General features: G+C 33.0%; 1 protein-coding gene across 7 annotated transcripts; it reads right to left on the bottom strand.

The window, feature by feature from the left end:
* Nucleotides 1–201: 201 nt before the first annotated feature.
* On the bottom strand, nucleotides 202–16,906 carry LOC145331530 (uncharacterized). 7 transcript variants are annotated; one of them, XR_013883775.1, is made up of 22 exons: nucleotides 16,850–16,906; nucleotides 16,163–16,238; nucleotides 15,589–15,645; nucleotides 15,128–15,236; nucleotides 14,571–14,660; nucleotides 13,635–13,708; nucleotides 13,119–13,197; nucleotides 12,657–12,713; nucleotides 10,309–10,406; nucleotides 8,537–8,661; nucleotides 7,968–8,057; nucleotides 7,614–7,668; nucleotides 7,322–7,393; nucleotides 6,564–6,656; nucleotides 5,626–5,685; nucleotides 4,841–4,909; nucleotides 4,361–4,452; nucleotides 3,273–3,340; nucleotides 2,683–2,807; nucleotides 2,232–2,339; nucleotides 1,108–1,418; nucleotides 202–560 (listed from the first exon to the last, which is right to left on the bottom strand). XR_013883775.1 is itself a non-coding variant. In XM_080176238.1 (21 exons), the coding sequence occupies exons 1-21, from the start codon at nucleotides 16,899–16,901 to the stop codon at nucleotides 1,382–1,384; spliced, it is 1,686 nt and encodes a 561-aa protein (XP_080032364.1). In that variant the 5' UTR covers nucleotides 16,902–16,906; the 3' UTR covers nucleotides 202–1,381. The 7 variants fall into 7 exon arrangements, 4 of the variants coding, with proteins under 4 accessions (XP_080032364.1, XP_080032362.1, XP_080032361.1 ...); XR_013883776.1 differs by having other exon boundaries at nucleotides 202–513; XR_013883777.1 differs by having other exon boundaries at nucleotides 202–493.
* Between the last annotated feature and the right edge of the window lies 1 nt (nucleotide 16,907).

The following is a 16,907-nucleotide window of genomic DNA, read 5'->3' as shown; positions in this document are numbered from 1 at the left end:
ATAAGGTATAGCCATAAAACTAAATAGATCTAAAATAATATGTGGGGGCTTATAAAACGCTACGAAGCATTGCCCCCCAAAATCACGAAAACATCAGCAGAATTTACAAACAATTTTTTCGAATTAATTCAGTAGTTGGTTACAGTTGCCTCTGTAGACCTGTAGAAAAATCATTAGAGTTTTGATATTACAAAAAAAGAATTAAAGCTAAAATACATTTATTGTAAAATACAAAAATGTAAATTTTAAAATACTATAAATATCAAATATTCAGATAAAAAAATAATATAAAAATGCTGTACAATACTGGTGTGTGTGTATGTTCCATATTAGGCACAATAAAACAATACAATACATAGAAAAAATATAATATAAATATTTCAAGTTTATGGACAGTAATTATCTCATTTTTAAAATTTTAATATGAATGAAATCATTATTTTATTACTCAAGTGTTTATAGTTTACTTTCTCGATTTTAGTCAATTTGATTCCTATGGTAAAGAAGCAAATACTGGATTAATATAAAACAAGGATGACAACATCCATAAAAGCAAAGCGCTAAAACGGTAGGACAAACGAACATTAACACTTGAATAGTGTCAAAACTGAATAATCAGAATATAAATGTATGAGAGTTGATGCAAAATTGTAAGTAAATTTGTTGAAAAACTGCTTGATACAGAATAATGTTTATGGACATACTTACATTTTTAGGACTTAATTATAGAATTGCTTCGCTTATGATATTGTACTTTGTTGTCTAAAGAATCAGTATACAAAAAATCAGATCAATAGGATAATTAGATCATATAAAAGTTTGTTGTTAAAAAAGTAAAAAAAAATCAACATGTTTAAAATGGATGTACGGACATTTTGGTAATGATTATAGAGTTGCTACGCTTTCTAAATCGTACCTAACTAATGCAGGAATCACCATACAAAGTTTGAAATCAATAGGACAATTCTAACATGCCTAAATTATCGAATAAAGCTATCCGTTACGGACGAACGGACCGACCCTAATTATAGAAAAGCTTCGCTTTTAAAAATGAATATATCTCCTATCAATCGGGAACACCCATTATGTTACTGGATGATAACAAACCTAAGATTTTTTAAATTTCAAAGCCCAAAGTTTTAGCAAGTCAGTTCATTTTTTTCCTCAAAATTCACAACAATCTTTAACCCCGTCACATTTTATTGGGCGCATTAACTCCCCTACCAATGTAAATTTAAATCACGGTAGATAATTTTCACGCGCCATTTATATACATATTTTCTCTCAATTTTTTTCTATTTGAATTCAGCATCGGCAGGACATCTAGCCTTTAGTGGATGAAGGTCTTCAGGGTTGGTCTTGGGATAGATAGATACATGCCTCAACTGGGGCAGGTCACGTGATAACTTATCCATATCCTGAGGATTTATCATGGTATTTCAATTGGTCAAAAATTTTGTAACATGACGAATGAAATGTTTATGTGTCAATTATGATCTTTGAAACAGCTGCTTATAGTTGTTAGAGATTCTCTATTTTTTATTCAAAACCTCTGTGTTGAAAGATTGTAACTAAGCATAAATAAGACAAGCATGACATCCACTCTTCCAAAACAAACCGCAACCAAAGCAAAGTCTTAAGTTATGGTCGGTTTTAGCCGAGATTCTAACCCATTACCTCCCCGACGACGCGCGTATGTTCTATGTTTTACGCCACAATATCGTAAAAATGTCAGACACCAAAATAAAATAATAGAGGGAGAAGTAGTTAAAAACTTTATGTCCACGGAGTTGGGACCCTGTTCCGACTTTCAATTGGGTCTTTAAAAATCAGCCAATAGCGACGAAAATATTAACACAGCCAGACAAAAGAGCGTAAATTGCAGACGAAAAAGGTCCCCACCACTGGAACCAGGTAGTTGTCTGAGTTAAACATCTATACTTATATATTTATTTTACAGACTACCATAATAATTTCCTGAAGTTTAATGTGCCAGAGATTGAGGGATACCAAGGTGGGGGAGACCATGTCTAAAAACTCGACAAGGCCCAATGTTGGCTTCTCCTTATTTCGAGACCACCTTACCACCTCTCCTCTCATCCTTCGATTTTTTTTACGTCACAAAGATAAAAAGTTAGACACTATTACTAGGTTCAATTTTCGGACATAACTAATTGTATGAAAAGTTTAACATTTAAAAAAAAGGGTCAAATTATATCATATTCTCGCACCTGAGGTTTAGCTTTTTGAGTTCTGGAAGACCTTCTGGCAAATCCTGGATCCATGTCAGGTCCAGAACAGGCAAACTAAGGTCTAAACTTTTCAGGGAGCTGTGACATCTTTAGAAAGAAAATATATATTTATCAATAAAAGGAATAGAAGTCTGTTTGTTTGTCTAAATCTTTCAACCAGCTCACCCTACTTCTTTATAGTAGGTCCAAGGCACTTACTTCACAACAATTGCAGAAAACCAACTATTTAGTTTATATTGGGACAAGGCATACCCCATTGCTTTCTATTCATGTCGAGCATATCAGGAGCAGATACCTCTTTTTAAAGTCTTTAGTTTCGACGCAGTTGAGCCAATATTTGATCTTGTCGCCTAGAAGACATGCGGACAGTCACCGGTTTCCGTCTATTACATTACATAAAACCTAGTTATCTATCTCTCCAACCATTTACCTGTCCAGTAAATTGACCAAACTTGGCCCAGGTTCATTTGTCCCCTTGATAATAATCGATCTCAGCGAGGGCAGGTTGTCTTCGGGTGTCAAATCCAGGTCCACCAGGTTTCCAGTCAGATTCACCTAAACAAGAGACCAAATGTTACAACGACGCTCTCACAAAAAAGTTACGGTAGAAAAAGTTTAAGAAATTTTTGAAAGGCTTTCATAAGTTGCGATTTACCAGGGGGGAGTAAAACAGGGAGGGGCAGTTCTACCCTATACCCTATCCTATCCAGTCCTACCCTATCTCATGGGGAGGGGGGTGTTGTCAACCCCTCTCGAACGCCACTGGCTTAAGTTACTAGGTATATCTATTCTACATTTTAATAATTCTTAAAAGCAAAGTCCCCAACCATTTGGTGGCTAAAAAGATATTAAATCAAAATATTCACATTGCAATTCTTGTCCATTGCCCTATCCCCGTAATCCCGAGGATACGTTAAAGCAATGAAATAAAACTTTTATCAATATAAATATGTCTTTTTCACATAAATCTTCTATGCCTAATCCTGTATCCCTGATCTACGGCTTACTAAGTTAACTAACCTCCATTATACTGGAAGAACAGGCTCGTAAAAACTTGGATAAATTGGTCAGGCCTGCCAAGGTGTGTCCTGATATTTAAATTATATTTATAAAATCTTATTACAACTTACATGGTCGACAAATAAAGACAAAACAAATTAATCGGGGCTTCGGAGTTCCCCCCATTTTTAAAAAAATATTAAAACAAGGATGACAACATCCATAAGTAGCGAAGCACAAAAAATATGTATAAGAATTTAGATATTAGTTGTCAAAAGCATGCCATGTATATTTAAAAAAAATCACGAAACCTTTTCAACATTTGTTTTTAATTTCTCAATATTTTTATTTCAGTACTATGACTAACAGACTGACGGTCAAAGTAAATTACATACTGGATGCTCAAAACAACGGGAAATTTAATTTTGATATTTTTAACTACAAAAATTTTAAAAATCGGACCATAAACACCAAAGATATGAGGAAAAATGTGAAAAATAGCTAAAAACCTGCAAAAAGACAGTCTGATCGCCATTGATGTTTTCTAGAAACGACAAGAAATTTAATTTTGATATCTATAACTTAAAACTTTGGAAATTGAACCATAAACACCAAAGGAATGAAGAAAAATAAAAAAATAGCCTAAAACCTGCTTAAAGGCAGTCTGACCGTCATAGTTGTTTTCTTGAAACAACAGGAAATTTAATTTTGATACTATAACTGTTAAAAATTTTGGAAATCGGACCATAAACACCAAAGATATGGAAAAAAATGTGAAAATACAAAAATCGCCTAAAACCTGCTAAAAAGCGGTCCTTACGCCATTGATGTATTATAGTTAATTGTGCTCCTTTACAATGGAAATGTTGTCAAAAAATTTCAGCCTTTTATCTTTTATAGGAGCCGAGAAAATCACGTTTCCCCCAAATTAAGACGGACAGACGGACATTTCAAATTATAGAGTAGCTTCGCTACTAAAAATAAGAAAGGTGGGTTACTTTTTTGTTGCGTAAACAAATATTCTCGTAATAATATTTTTCTAAAATCTGACTAATTATTCATTATTGTGCCTTTATGTCAATCTAGCGTAATAAATCAATTAGTTTTACCTTGCATAGTTTCAAGAACCAAAAATTTGAGCGAGGACAGTTTCAACTTAAAATCGTCCAAACATCCAAAATCTATGATTCCTTTACCTTTACAATTATTCCACAATAGAATTATTAATACTTAAATTTGCTTTTAATGTAAGTAGCGAAGCACAAAAATATTGTGGATAGACAAACAAACTGAATGACTTGCAGAGCAGTTATTCATTGCTAATAAAAATATAATACATCCCGAATTAATTTCGCATAAAAAATGTGTTGTTTTTTTTAATCCTGACCGACGGACAACGTCAATTATGCTTATTGATATAAGGAATCTTAACAAAAAATCAGCAGTCTATCCTGAAATCAGCCGAGTAATTTACACTTTCCTCAAAACTACAGATAGATGAATGTACGGACATTTCATATTGTAGAGTAGCTTCGCTACTTAAGAAAAAATCATGTAATTTTTTAATAAACTCTAATTTGTTTCCTTTAAGAATCAAAGTTTCAATATTAGGACATCTGCTTATCAGCTTCAGCACCTGTTCACCCATTTTTGTGCCCCTGAAAAATCAAGAAATATGAGCAGTGTGGCGGAGCCGTTTGGTTTTGGTGCGGCTCCGTCTCCGGCTCCGTCTCCGGCTCCAACCTAAAATCAAGAAAAACTCGACATATTTTATTCCCCATAAAAAATATTTTTTATTTTTGACTTCTGAAGGTTTTGAAAGAAAAACTTGAAAAGGGCATTAGCACATGACAAAACAGAGTTACCAAATTATAATTTATAAAAAATCTCTTTATTTATCTAGTCCTGAGCCGGAGCTGTTTTTTAACAAAAATTACGGCTCCGGCTCTAGCAAAATATGGCGGCTCCACGGCTCCCGGCTCCGCAACACTGAATATGAGGTTAAGAAATTCCATGGATCTAAAGGGATAAAATAATGACCAAAAATTGATGTACATCCCTAATGTTGTTCATACAAAAAATTCCCCCTTCTTTAGATTACAACTAATAGTTGAAACGTTTGGACACTCAACTTAATGAACTAAAAATAAAAATTCATAAGTCTCCAAAGTTGTAAAGCAAATGAATAAAAAAAAACGTTATTACAAAATTTTGGGGACTAGTTCAAACAAAATAAAATAGATCGACTAAAACTCATATCTAATTTCTTTTAGAAAAACCAAATTGTATTAAAAGAAAGCAGAGACAAACTTTTTAAATAGAACATTCTAGCTAGCTAAAAAAAATTGTACCTAGTCTATAATTTGGTTTTTACCTTATACTTGATGTGAAGGTATCAATCTTGAGAGTTGTAAGATAGGGGATGTCACAATCTAGTAGTTTTTTAAGGTTTATATTTTGAAAATTCAAACACAGTTACAAAAAATTGAAATATCTTTTTTTCATAAGTAATTCTTAAAATTAAGTAGTATTTTAATGGATATAAGTGGATATATTGACAGGAGAAAATGTGTCTTTAGTTTAGGGACCTAATTTTTTGTTTAGTACGTTCATTACGATATATAAGTTTCCGGAATTTTAAAGTTAGGGGGAGATTTGAAATCTGCATCAAATTTTGAGGATTTTTTATAAAATTCGTTTTTTCTATAATTTTTATCTAAAAGCGGAAATGCAATTCAAGTTAATTAATTTTGGCATCTGTGATTGGTGGATTTAAAAAATCTGCGCTCTGATTGGATGGCGTACATCATTCAACCAATTAGAGCGCAGGTAGTTTATAATCCACCTATCCTATTGGTCAAAATTAATTAACTTAAAATGCATTTCCGCTTTTAGATAAAGAATTATACAAAAAACGAATTTTATAAAAAATCCTTAAAATTTGTTGCAGATTTCAAATCTCCCCCTAACATTAAAATTCCGGAAAACTTATATCTTAACGTTCATACAGTAGGATGGAAGGGGATGATATAGGGTAACTGGGGTGAATGGGAATTATCGTTTATTTAGACAACTGCGAACATCACCTTTTCAGTGTACATAAAATCTGGTGGAACATCCAAGTAATACATGTATCAAATTGTATTTTACATATTTGTGTTTAAATGTCAATCAAGATTTTGTTATCAGTTAGACCTAAAAAAAACATTTTCAGAAAAGCTTAGCTTTGGTCTTTTACATGTTTTTAGCTATTTATGAAGAGTGGGAGTGATCAACCTGTCTTTTTATTTTAATATAAACCAAAAGATTCCTGGGACAATATTAACTCCATCAATCAAAGTTAGAAGTTCTAATTTTCTTAAAGAGTTTGAGCATTTGTGCAGAATGTTCAACAATCCATTCGTTCTAAAAATAGAAAAATCTGTTAACACTAGAAAAAGGAGTATTGCTGTCCTTCCAAGTGTCTAGCGAGAACAAAACCCCTAAATATAATACCTTATTTTTTACTAAATTGAAAACAAGAGAGAGGGTGGGGGTTTCTTTATATATACCTAACCCTTGGTGGGGGGGGGGGGGAGGGGGGCTAGTGCAGTACCATAACCATTTTTGGACTACTCTTCACCAAATATAAAAAAATAAGGTAACAGTGAAAATAAGAAGAAAAAACTAACCCCCCATCCACATTAAAAAAAAATTTATTTCAAAAGAAGGGGCTGGGGAGGGGGTTGGAAGGGTTGGTCTGTGCCCGACAAAGTTAAAAATTGAAACTGTCACAACAAGATAATATCACATCTGAAGTAAAATCAGGTTGGCTTTCCATCCTTATTCTGCCAATCATAGATTTTTATAAAATTAAAATTACAGGAGGCATTTGGTGATGCTTGGGATAATTTGAATTATGTCCAAACTAAGTATTCTGCATTTAAATCATATAACATCACATATATATGAAGTCTTGTGAATAATGAAAGCGCTATTACGTAATATTAATATCTAATTTTATCTTATGTCTGATTTGTTAAGCTTCACTGTTATGAATGTTTCCATCCTTGTTTACTAAATACACAAACCTTAAATATTCTACAGATTCTATGGTAAGAGAGGAAAGGTTGAAAAGGTTGGTAAATGGTGGTAACACTGTACTTCCTATACTTATATCATATTAAGAACTTATATTATGAATGAACATCCCAAGAATAAAATTTGAATATAAAATAGCCTCAAAATATCCAGTCACTTAAGTGAAACTTTTTGGACAATTACATTTGTTAGCGAGATCTTAATGGACAAAAAACCTATTTTTTATGACAGAATTATACACAGACTAAACAAAACAGGCAACTTAAAATATAAGTTCTTAACTTTCCTAAATTGGAAATATGCAATGTTCTAAGGCTTGGAAATGAAATAGGTTCCTAAATTCAAGGACGTCCAAGGTAATAATAACATCAAAATTATGAAAAATATACCTATGTTATTATAACGTCCCAACACCCTTCCAACAACTTTTAAAAATTAACCCCTCTTTGGTGGTGCCTCCTATAATCCTATAGGTAATAAACAAATTATTTTTGCAACTTTCAGTCAGGGTTTAATGCATATAAGTTTTAGAATTCAGGTTGATTTTGACATTTCTAACACTATGCAGTATACTTTCCTCCTATACCTGATTTAAACCCCATCCTTCCCATTAAAAAAGACTCTGACGACCTTCCTGTATTGGTACGGCATTATCTCTTTGGTGATAGCTTTCTATGTCCAAGGAATGCAGAGAGTGGCTGGTTTTCTCTATAAACTGTCCTAGTCCTAAACATAAATTTTAAAAAGATTTCTTTTAATTGGCTGGATGGAGAAGTTATCTATTGTTAATTAATAACAAAAGTTAGACATAGTAATACCAAACTCAACTTATTAAGGAGTTTTAATCCTCCGCCCCTCCAAAAGTTTAAACAACCTTTAAGGACGGCTAACACCCAAGGATCTCCTACCACTCATTAGAGGGGTATACACTTTGAAAGCTGGAGTAGGAGGGAGGGGTGGATGGGCAAGAATTTTTTTTCAGAATCATTCGGCCTATAAAACTTAATTTTGAAGTTAGCCCTTATACAGCTCTATGGTACTGAAATATCCCACTCATAACTACCAAAATGTACATGCTTTTTAAACGCCATGCAAAGTACATACTATTCGTTACGGCTATTGTTCAAATCTATTCCCTCATTTAGAACTGACATAAAAATGAGCATAAACAACATTTAATACTATACCTGCCGTTATTAATATACCTGACATAACTGAAATCTGACTAAAAATCTTCAATTTTTGTAGGCTCAAACATTCGAGGCCGGCAGCTATCCGCTCAAAAGACATTCCCACTCGGATATCGTTCATTTGCAACCGTTTCAGTGTCCTAAGAAACGTTTTATAGATTAGCCTGCATGGTTTTTTTATCTACAAAGAAGACTGTATTAATTTATAAACTAACATGTAAAAAAAATGCAAGAACCAGGGCTCGGCAGCCGCGTGTAAGCCTCAGTAAAATCGTCATATTATATAATATATTTCTGCTGGATTTCTAAATATTTTCCTAAACAGACAATCCATTTTTACGATCTTTTTTTTGGTACTCAAGCAGGTTAAAATTTTAGGCTTATGCACGGCTGAGGCGCAGCTGCTAAGCCCTGCAAGAAACATTGCTATTCATAAAACTTGTTCAATCCTTCTTTTTTAGAAGATCTCAAAGATATAGAAATGGACGATAAATTGATGTTCACTTAAAATTATGGTAAAAGCACAAATTACCCTTTCTGTAGTTTTAAATTATTGACAGAAAAGTTATGACAATTAACATCAATTTTGTTTTAAAAACTCAAGATTAAATTAAGTCCCCAATAAAGTCCACTAATAAAGAGGGAAGTCATTTTCTAGTAAATCCCGTAAAGGTGTGTGTTATAAGGCCTAAAAATAGTAGTAGAACGATAAGGTGCTCTATATAGTGGTATTCCCTATTGAATAGAACAATAGGGAAATTTTTTTTTTTTTTGATAACCGTACCTGGAATATCTATCATAAGAAATTTCTATCAAACGCTTTGTTTAGCTCAAACTGACAAAAATTAAAAAAATACATAATTATAATAATAATGTTTTCTATAGGTACAAGGTAAAGGTTAAGAACAATCTATACCATTAAATAAAGGAAGAAGCCATTCTTTACAGGTTGTACGAGCAGTGAACATTAAAATGAAACTTTAACAAATCATTAATACAATGACTTAGTGAAACAAACCAACACAACAAGTTACATACAGACAATTTTGAAAACATTCAGATATACAATCTATATAAGAAGGTAAGAGATTCAAAGTGGAGGTTGCATGTCATATTCTTTCTTTGTTTGTTGTGTAGTATGTCATTTTTAGTTTCAAATCCTATTTTAAAGCCAGAATATTTTTTTTTATAATAAAGATTGACCAAAATATAGTTGAAAAACAAGTTAGTTTTTTGATAATGAAAGTTTAATTTACAGAAAAAAATGTTCTAAAATGTAGTTCTTCGCTGTAGTGAAATTGAAATGAAACAATGCACATTTAAACCTTCTACTTCAAAGCAAACAAACATGAAATTCCACAAACATAAAACTAATTTTTGTCACCTTGAATAAATCAACCTGTAAAGAATGGCTTTTTCCTTTGTTTAATGGTATAGATTGTTCTTAACCTTTACCTTGTTCCTATAGAAAACATTATTATTATAATTATATTTTTTTTTAATTTTAGTCAGTTTGAGCCAAACAAAGCGTTTGATAGAAAGTTTTTATTTTTTTAAGATATTCCAGGTACAGTTATAAAAAAAAAAAAATTTCCCTATTGTTCTATTCAATAGGGAATACAAATATATAGAGCACCTTATCGTTCTACTACTATTTTTTGGCCTTATAACACACACCTTTACGGGATTTACTAGAAAATGACTTCCCTCTTACTTGTTTATGAAACTTTGGGTACCTTTATTGTTTACAGTTCAATTCAGTTCATCCTGTGGATTAGATAAAATACCTGCAACTTGCTGAAATCAAGGCCCCCAGGGCAATTTCTTTCATCATATCTGATTCAAGTAAAATTGTCTCCAAGGCACAAAATTTATTCTTTCTCCTTCATGATTAAAACACATTTATAATTCATATCTAATAAAAAAAACTTCTCTAGTAGACATCTTATTTATGGGTACGAAATAATAAAAAAAACCTTATCAATCCGATTAATATCCGCTGTATTAAAATCGGTTCTGATTCTGAGACATACTGAAAAACTCATGTTTTGCATCGTAAGATAGAAAAATGAAATATTTCACGATTAATTTCAGATTGGTTGGTTTAATATCCGCAGAAATTAAAGTCATTGAAGACCTGAAGACATTTAGCCTTATGTATCTTTGATAAGAGCCAAGAAAGGGGGGGGGGGAAATGTGGTGACTCGTCACACGACATACCAGCAATTTTATTTTGGATGCTACTCCCTTAGTTTTAGAGATAATTGGATGAAATCTTTTGGGCTGGGTCACTAATTACCCCAACTAGTGGTATCTTTCAAAAAAAACGGCGGCGGGACCGCCGCTCCCGCCGTCCGCCGCCGTTTTCCGCCGCCACCAAAAAAAATTTTTTTATTGCATTTCTCGCCGAATTAGGCAATTTGGAATCATTTGAGACCATGTTATTTTTTTCAAAAATTTTTCCCCTTACAAGCAACCCTGCGGGGGGACTTGTAAAATTTTTTTATTGCATTTCTCGCCGAATTAGGCAATTTGGAATCATTTGAGACCATGTTATTTTTTTCAAAAATTTTTCCCCTTACAAGCAACCCTGCGGGGGGACTTAGTCATTTTTTTCAAATTATCGTTTATCAAGGTATATCTTAAATACAGTAATTCTCCTGTGATTTTGAAGATATTGAAACAAAATCTTTTTAGGTTGGTAAGTTTAAAATATTTGAATTAAGAAAACGGCGGCGGGACCGCCGCTCCCGCCGTCCGCCGCCGTTTTCCTCCGCAACCGCCGTTTTCCGCCGCCACCAAAAAATTTTTTTTGATGCATTTCTCGCCGAATTAGGCAATTTGAAATCATTTGGGACCATGTTATTTTTTTCAAAAATTTTTCCCCCTACAAGCAACCCTGCGGGGGGACTTTTTTTCAAGGTATATCTTAAATACAGTGCTACTTCTGTGCTTATAAAGATATTGAAACAAAATCTTTTTAGGTAGGTCAGTAAAAAATATTTAAATAAAAAATGGCAGAGGTACCACCGCGGAAAATGGCGGCGGGACCGCCGCTCCCGCCGTTTTCCGCCGCTACCAAAAAAAATTTTTTTTATTGCATTTCTCGCCGAATTAGGCAATTTAAAATCATTTGGGACCATGTTATTTTTTTCAAAAATTTTTCTCCTTACAAGCAACCCTGCGGGGGTATATCTTAAAATCAGTGGTACTCCTGTGCTTTAAAAGATATTTAAACAAAATATTTTTAGGTAGGTTAGTAACAAATGGCAGAGGTACGGCCGCGGAAAACGGCGGCGGGACCGCCGCTCCCGCCGTTCGCCGCCGTTTTCCGCCGCCACCCAATATCTTCAAAAGCACAGGAGAAGTACTGAATTTAAGATATACCTTGAGAATTTGAAAAAAATTACTAAGTCCCCCCGCAGGGTAAGGGGAAAATTTTTGAAAAAAATAACATGGTCTCAAATGATTCCAAATTGCCTAATTCGGCGAGAAATGCAATAAAAAAATTTTTTTTGGTGGCGGCGGAAAACGGCGGCGGACGGCGGGAGCGGCGGTCCCGCCGCCGTTTTCTTAATTCAAATATTTTAAACTTACCAACCTAAAAAGATTTTGTTTCAATATCTTCAAAATCACAGGAGAATTACTGTATTTAAGATATACCTTGATAAACGATAATTTGAAAAAAATGACTAAGTAGGGTTGCTTGTAAGGGGAAAAATTTTTGAAAAAAATAACATGGTCTCAAATGATTCCAAATTGCCTAATTCGGCGAGAAATGCAATAAAAAATTTTTTTTTGGTGGCGGCGGAAAACGGCGGCGGACGGCGGGAGCGGCGGTCCCGCCGCCGTTTTTTTTGAAAGATACCACTAGTTGGGGTAATTAGTGACCCAGCCCAAAAGATTTCATCCAATTATCTCTAAAACTAAGGGAGTAGCATCCAAAATAAAATTGCTGGTATGTCGTGTGACGAGTCACCACATTTCCCCCCCCCCCCCCTTTTCTCAAAACTGGAAGAGTGCTAGGCAATTTCAATTAAATAGTATCCTAGCTCTAAATAGGATACGGTATTATTATTTAGATCAGTTAACTTTTAGAGAAGATTTACTACTAAAATAAATGTGCTATATTCCTAATGATAAAGTCTTCAGTAAGTTCACAAGAGTTCATAATCAGGGTCTGCAGTGGAATCTTAAGGAAGAGGGTTGTTTTACATGTTTAAACATTTATCTGCTAGAAAACTGTAGATGAACTTGGACCGAATAGTCTACAATGTCCATGGAATATTTATTTTGTGCAAGATACCCCAGCCAATTTCTTAAATGTAAGGTGCTGTCAAAACAATCCTCTCTTGGGCAAAGTCTCACAAGAAACTAAGCGCAAGTTCACTGGATAATCTTTATATGAAAGTGACATGATGTTTGTCTGTCCGTCTATGTACAGCAAAGGATCATGTTAACCACTGAATTATTTCATATGTTCCTTCTGTACAATTAAGCTTTTTCTAGGTCAAGAGAATGTTTAATTACAATTATTTCTAGGGAGAGGGCCTCTAGAGCAGAAGCTGCTATTATAAATTAAAACAACCACTCCTGCCTTGCACTGGTCCAGGAATTTATCCAAGATATCCAAGTCTGTGAGTGTTTTTTCATTGCTGTACAATTCTGATGTAAACCTGTCAATAAAAAAAAAAAAACATGGGTTATTGGATACAAATTGATCTTTTTCAAGGTATTGGCTAATTTAAAATACAATTTTCCTATCTAACAGAAGTGCAGTTTAGTTGCAATATTTCATTAGGTATATATTTGTAGTTGCTACACATGATAACCAGCTTAAACACTAAACTTATAAGGTAGGTACTTTTGTGCTTCAAAATTTTAATTAATAACAAACATTATTTTAGCATTTAGCGAAATAAGACCTCCCATCCCTCCCCATTATTCTCTTTAAAAAACATCTTAATCTATGTCTTGAATAATAATACCCATAAACCAATAGATTGAAATTTTGTCTTGTGTACTTTAAAAATATAAAGGAGAAGGTATGGGGAAAGACTAATTTGTCTTCCTTAGATAAGAACAATAAGAGGGGTTGATTTGTCTTCCTTACCTGGCATTATCTAGGTCAGAATCCCTTACATTCTCCAGTCCAAGTGTGGTTAACTTCCAGAAGTTTATACCTGACTGAAAAATTAGATAAAAAGAAATCAAGTTGGATAGATAGAGAGATGATATGGTCAAGCCCAAGTTTGTTCAACTTCCAGAAGTTTATACCTGACTGAAATATTAGATAGATACATATTCAGTTAGATAGATAGATACGTGATATTCTCAAGTCTAAGTATTGTTAGTATAGTTAACTTCTAGAAGTTTATACCTGACTGAAATATTAGATAGATAGATATATAGATAGGTGATATTCTCAAGTCTAAGTAGGGTTAGTATAGTTAACTTCTACAAGTTTATACCCAGGTATAAGGTATAACCAACAAGCGAAATAAATAAAAAATAATATTTGGGGGGCAAATGGAGAGGTCGTCAATTTTACGATGTGTTGCCCCCCAACGACAGCTGAAAAACAATATAGGTTTCGTGATTTTTTCCCGAATTAATTTCATTGTTGGTATAAGCTGGTTTATACCTGACTAAAATATTAGATAAGTAAAAATTAAGTTATAGATAAATATTGTTCTCCAGTCCAAGTGAGGTCAACTTCCAGAAGTTTATACCTGACTGAAATATAAGATAGATAGATAGATAACCAGTTGGATACAATATATATAGAATATAGATGTTGTACTCAAGCCCAAGTGTGGCCAACTTCCAGAAGTTTATACCTGACTAAAATATTAGATAGACAGAATTTCAGCTGGATAGATAGATAATGATGATTCTCCTCAGGACAAGTAGGGCCTAACTTAAAGAATCTTACACTTTAATTCAAAATGATAGATACTTACAACTATGGCGTTATGAAAATAAAGACTAAGTTTATTATAGAGTAGATGATAAGTGTTTTAGGGAATCTTCATTACAAGATACTTACTTTAACCAGATAATCGAGGGTGTCAACTCCAATGTTTACAATTCCCGTAATTCTGTGAGCTATCAGCTTTAGTATTGAAATATCCATACCCTAGAAGCAAAAAAATTAATTCAATATTTTATTATTTTTAGTTTGCCTTTGTCGCAACATATATCATTTTTATAATAAAAAATCCTTAAACCATTACAAGACTTTAATTTTATCAAAAAAATCCTAAAATATTTAACTTACAAGTTGGCGAGATCTTAATAGACAAAATAAAATAAAAACCTTTCTATTTCTTATAATAGAATATAATTAAATGAGAAAAAGTACGAGGTGCCCTTACACAAGGTACCTTGTTGAGCATAAAATAGATATAAATTAAGGGGGAAGTTTGTTGTTGGTTTGTTAAATACTTAAGATCAGGTTATGTAAGGTTAATTGGGTACTGGGAATAAGGGTTTGGCATAGGGTGAAAAAAACATCCCCTCCCTTTAGGCTATTTATTTCAAAATTAAGTGGGAATTATCAGTGCTTCACAGGAACTTTGTGTGAAGTCAACTATAACGCCAAACCTTATACTTGCTGAGGTCAACATGAAGGCCAACAGCAGAGTCGCCATAGTCCAGACTCTGAACATATTTTCTCATGTCTGCCAGGGTCGCATCATAGTTTTGATTACTGGTCAAATTTAAAGATTTATTAACAATCATGATAACATCCAGAAACATCCATAAAAATAAAATAAAAAACAGTCTAATAGTAGAAAGAAGATTCTTATTTTGTATGAATAATAGAGTGATTTTAAATGGTAATGTGATTGTGCCAAAAATGTTTCAGACAGCGGCAAAATCAACCCTCCCCCCCCCCCCCCTATATTTTCAATATTCATAAAGAAAGGTGTAATGTACGCACAGACGAATCTAGTTCGTTTTGGAGATCCGCATCTTACAAAAATCTAATTACATCTACTTCTCCTTCAAAATTTGTTTTTTAAAAACATAAAATGTTTATATTGAAAATTAAATCTTTCCTGATATTAATCTTCCAAATGTTGAAGTTTGAATCAAAGCACTTTACTCTGTGGGCAAGACTTAAGAATGATAGTATTAGTTTTATTTTTAAAAAACGCTAATAGACTGTCCTTTTTTACATACAAGTCCCCAAGAATTACCTATGTTTAGATTTTAATTGTCTCTGTCGCAATACTTTAATACTAAGATAGAAACGACTAAAAATAAGTGGGACATACAAATATAGTCATCATACTACTTTGATGCATACTTCAAAAATAATGTTTTAAGAAATTCTGTTTTAGAGGTCATTAAAACCAAATAAATGACAAGAGAGCTTTTTTAAAAATACCTTTCTTTTAAAGGCTAATACAACGAAGAACTATTGACTCTTTAAAGTTAACATGAATGGTGCAATGTGATATAAATTAATCTTCCCCTCAATTAGCATAATTTATATAAATTATTCGTATAATAACACACAACAAGATAATAATAAAAAAAAACAATACAAAATCTACCAAAATACATACACATAGAGTAGATGTAATCGGCCAAGGATTCCAAATACGCAATTTCAGAGGTTTATAAGTTTACCTGGGTGATCCAAGCCTGAGGCACTTCTTGTCTGAGTGTGTGAGGTAAGTCATCAAATGTTCAAAAGGAACATCTGACAAGAGATTAATCCATTGTTAATAGCATAGCTACTACCTATGATACTTGGTAAAATGTCTTTTAGTAAGTATGTCCTGTGTAATAGTTTTGGAAAAAGTTTCTATGCAGTCTCTAAAATTTTTATATTTCTTCTCTTCTATTAGGTACTGGTACAGTTATTATCTAATCTATTTAAACCTATTATTGCTGTGTCACCTATAGACATAAATGAAAACTTTTTCGGTCATCCTATGCAGGGAAATGCAAATGAAAGATATACAACTAATTTTCTACCTACCTATTTTTATGCAATACTAAGACAGAATGTTTATTTCATCAACCATGTTTTCTTATTCGTTGGCTTAACACCCTTTGAATCTTAAGTGGTTATTTCATTAAGAATAGTGTACAAATGTTCATCCACTAATTGTATTCTACATAAGTGGTAATCATGTGTATCATCATTGGGGATGTACAAGAATTTATTAGCTATTGTCTTGTACCTTCAAATTCCTGCATAAAAAATTTGTTAGCATAGGCCTTCGGCTTCATCTTAATTTTTCATTTAAAAATCCACGGAAAAATGTCTATGTATAATCCGATGCTATTTATCAAATGGATAATTTCCTGGCAACTCTTCTATTGAACTATCTTCATTTTCAAATTCATTTTCAGCTGCCATTTTAGC

This window comes from Acartia tonsa, chromosome 11 (assembly GCF_053477335.1).
Source record: "Acartia tonsa isolate MP-2025a chromosome 11, ASM5347733v1, whole genome shotgun sequence".
Taxonomy (NCBI): domain Eukaryota; kingdom Metazoa; phylum Arthropoda; class Copepoda; order Calanoida; family Acartiidae; genus Acartia; species Acartia tonsa.
This window is presented reverse-complemented; position numbering and strand designations above follow the sequence as displayed.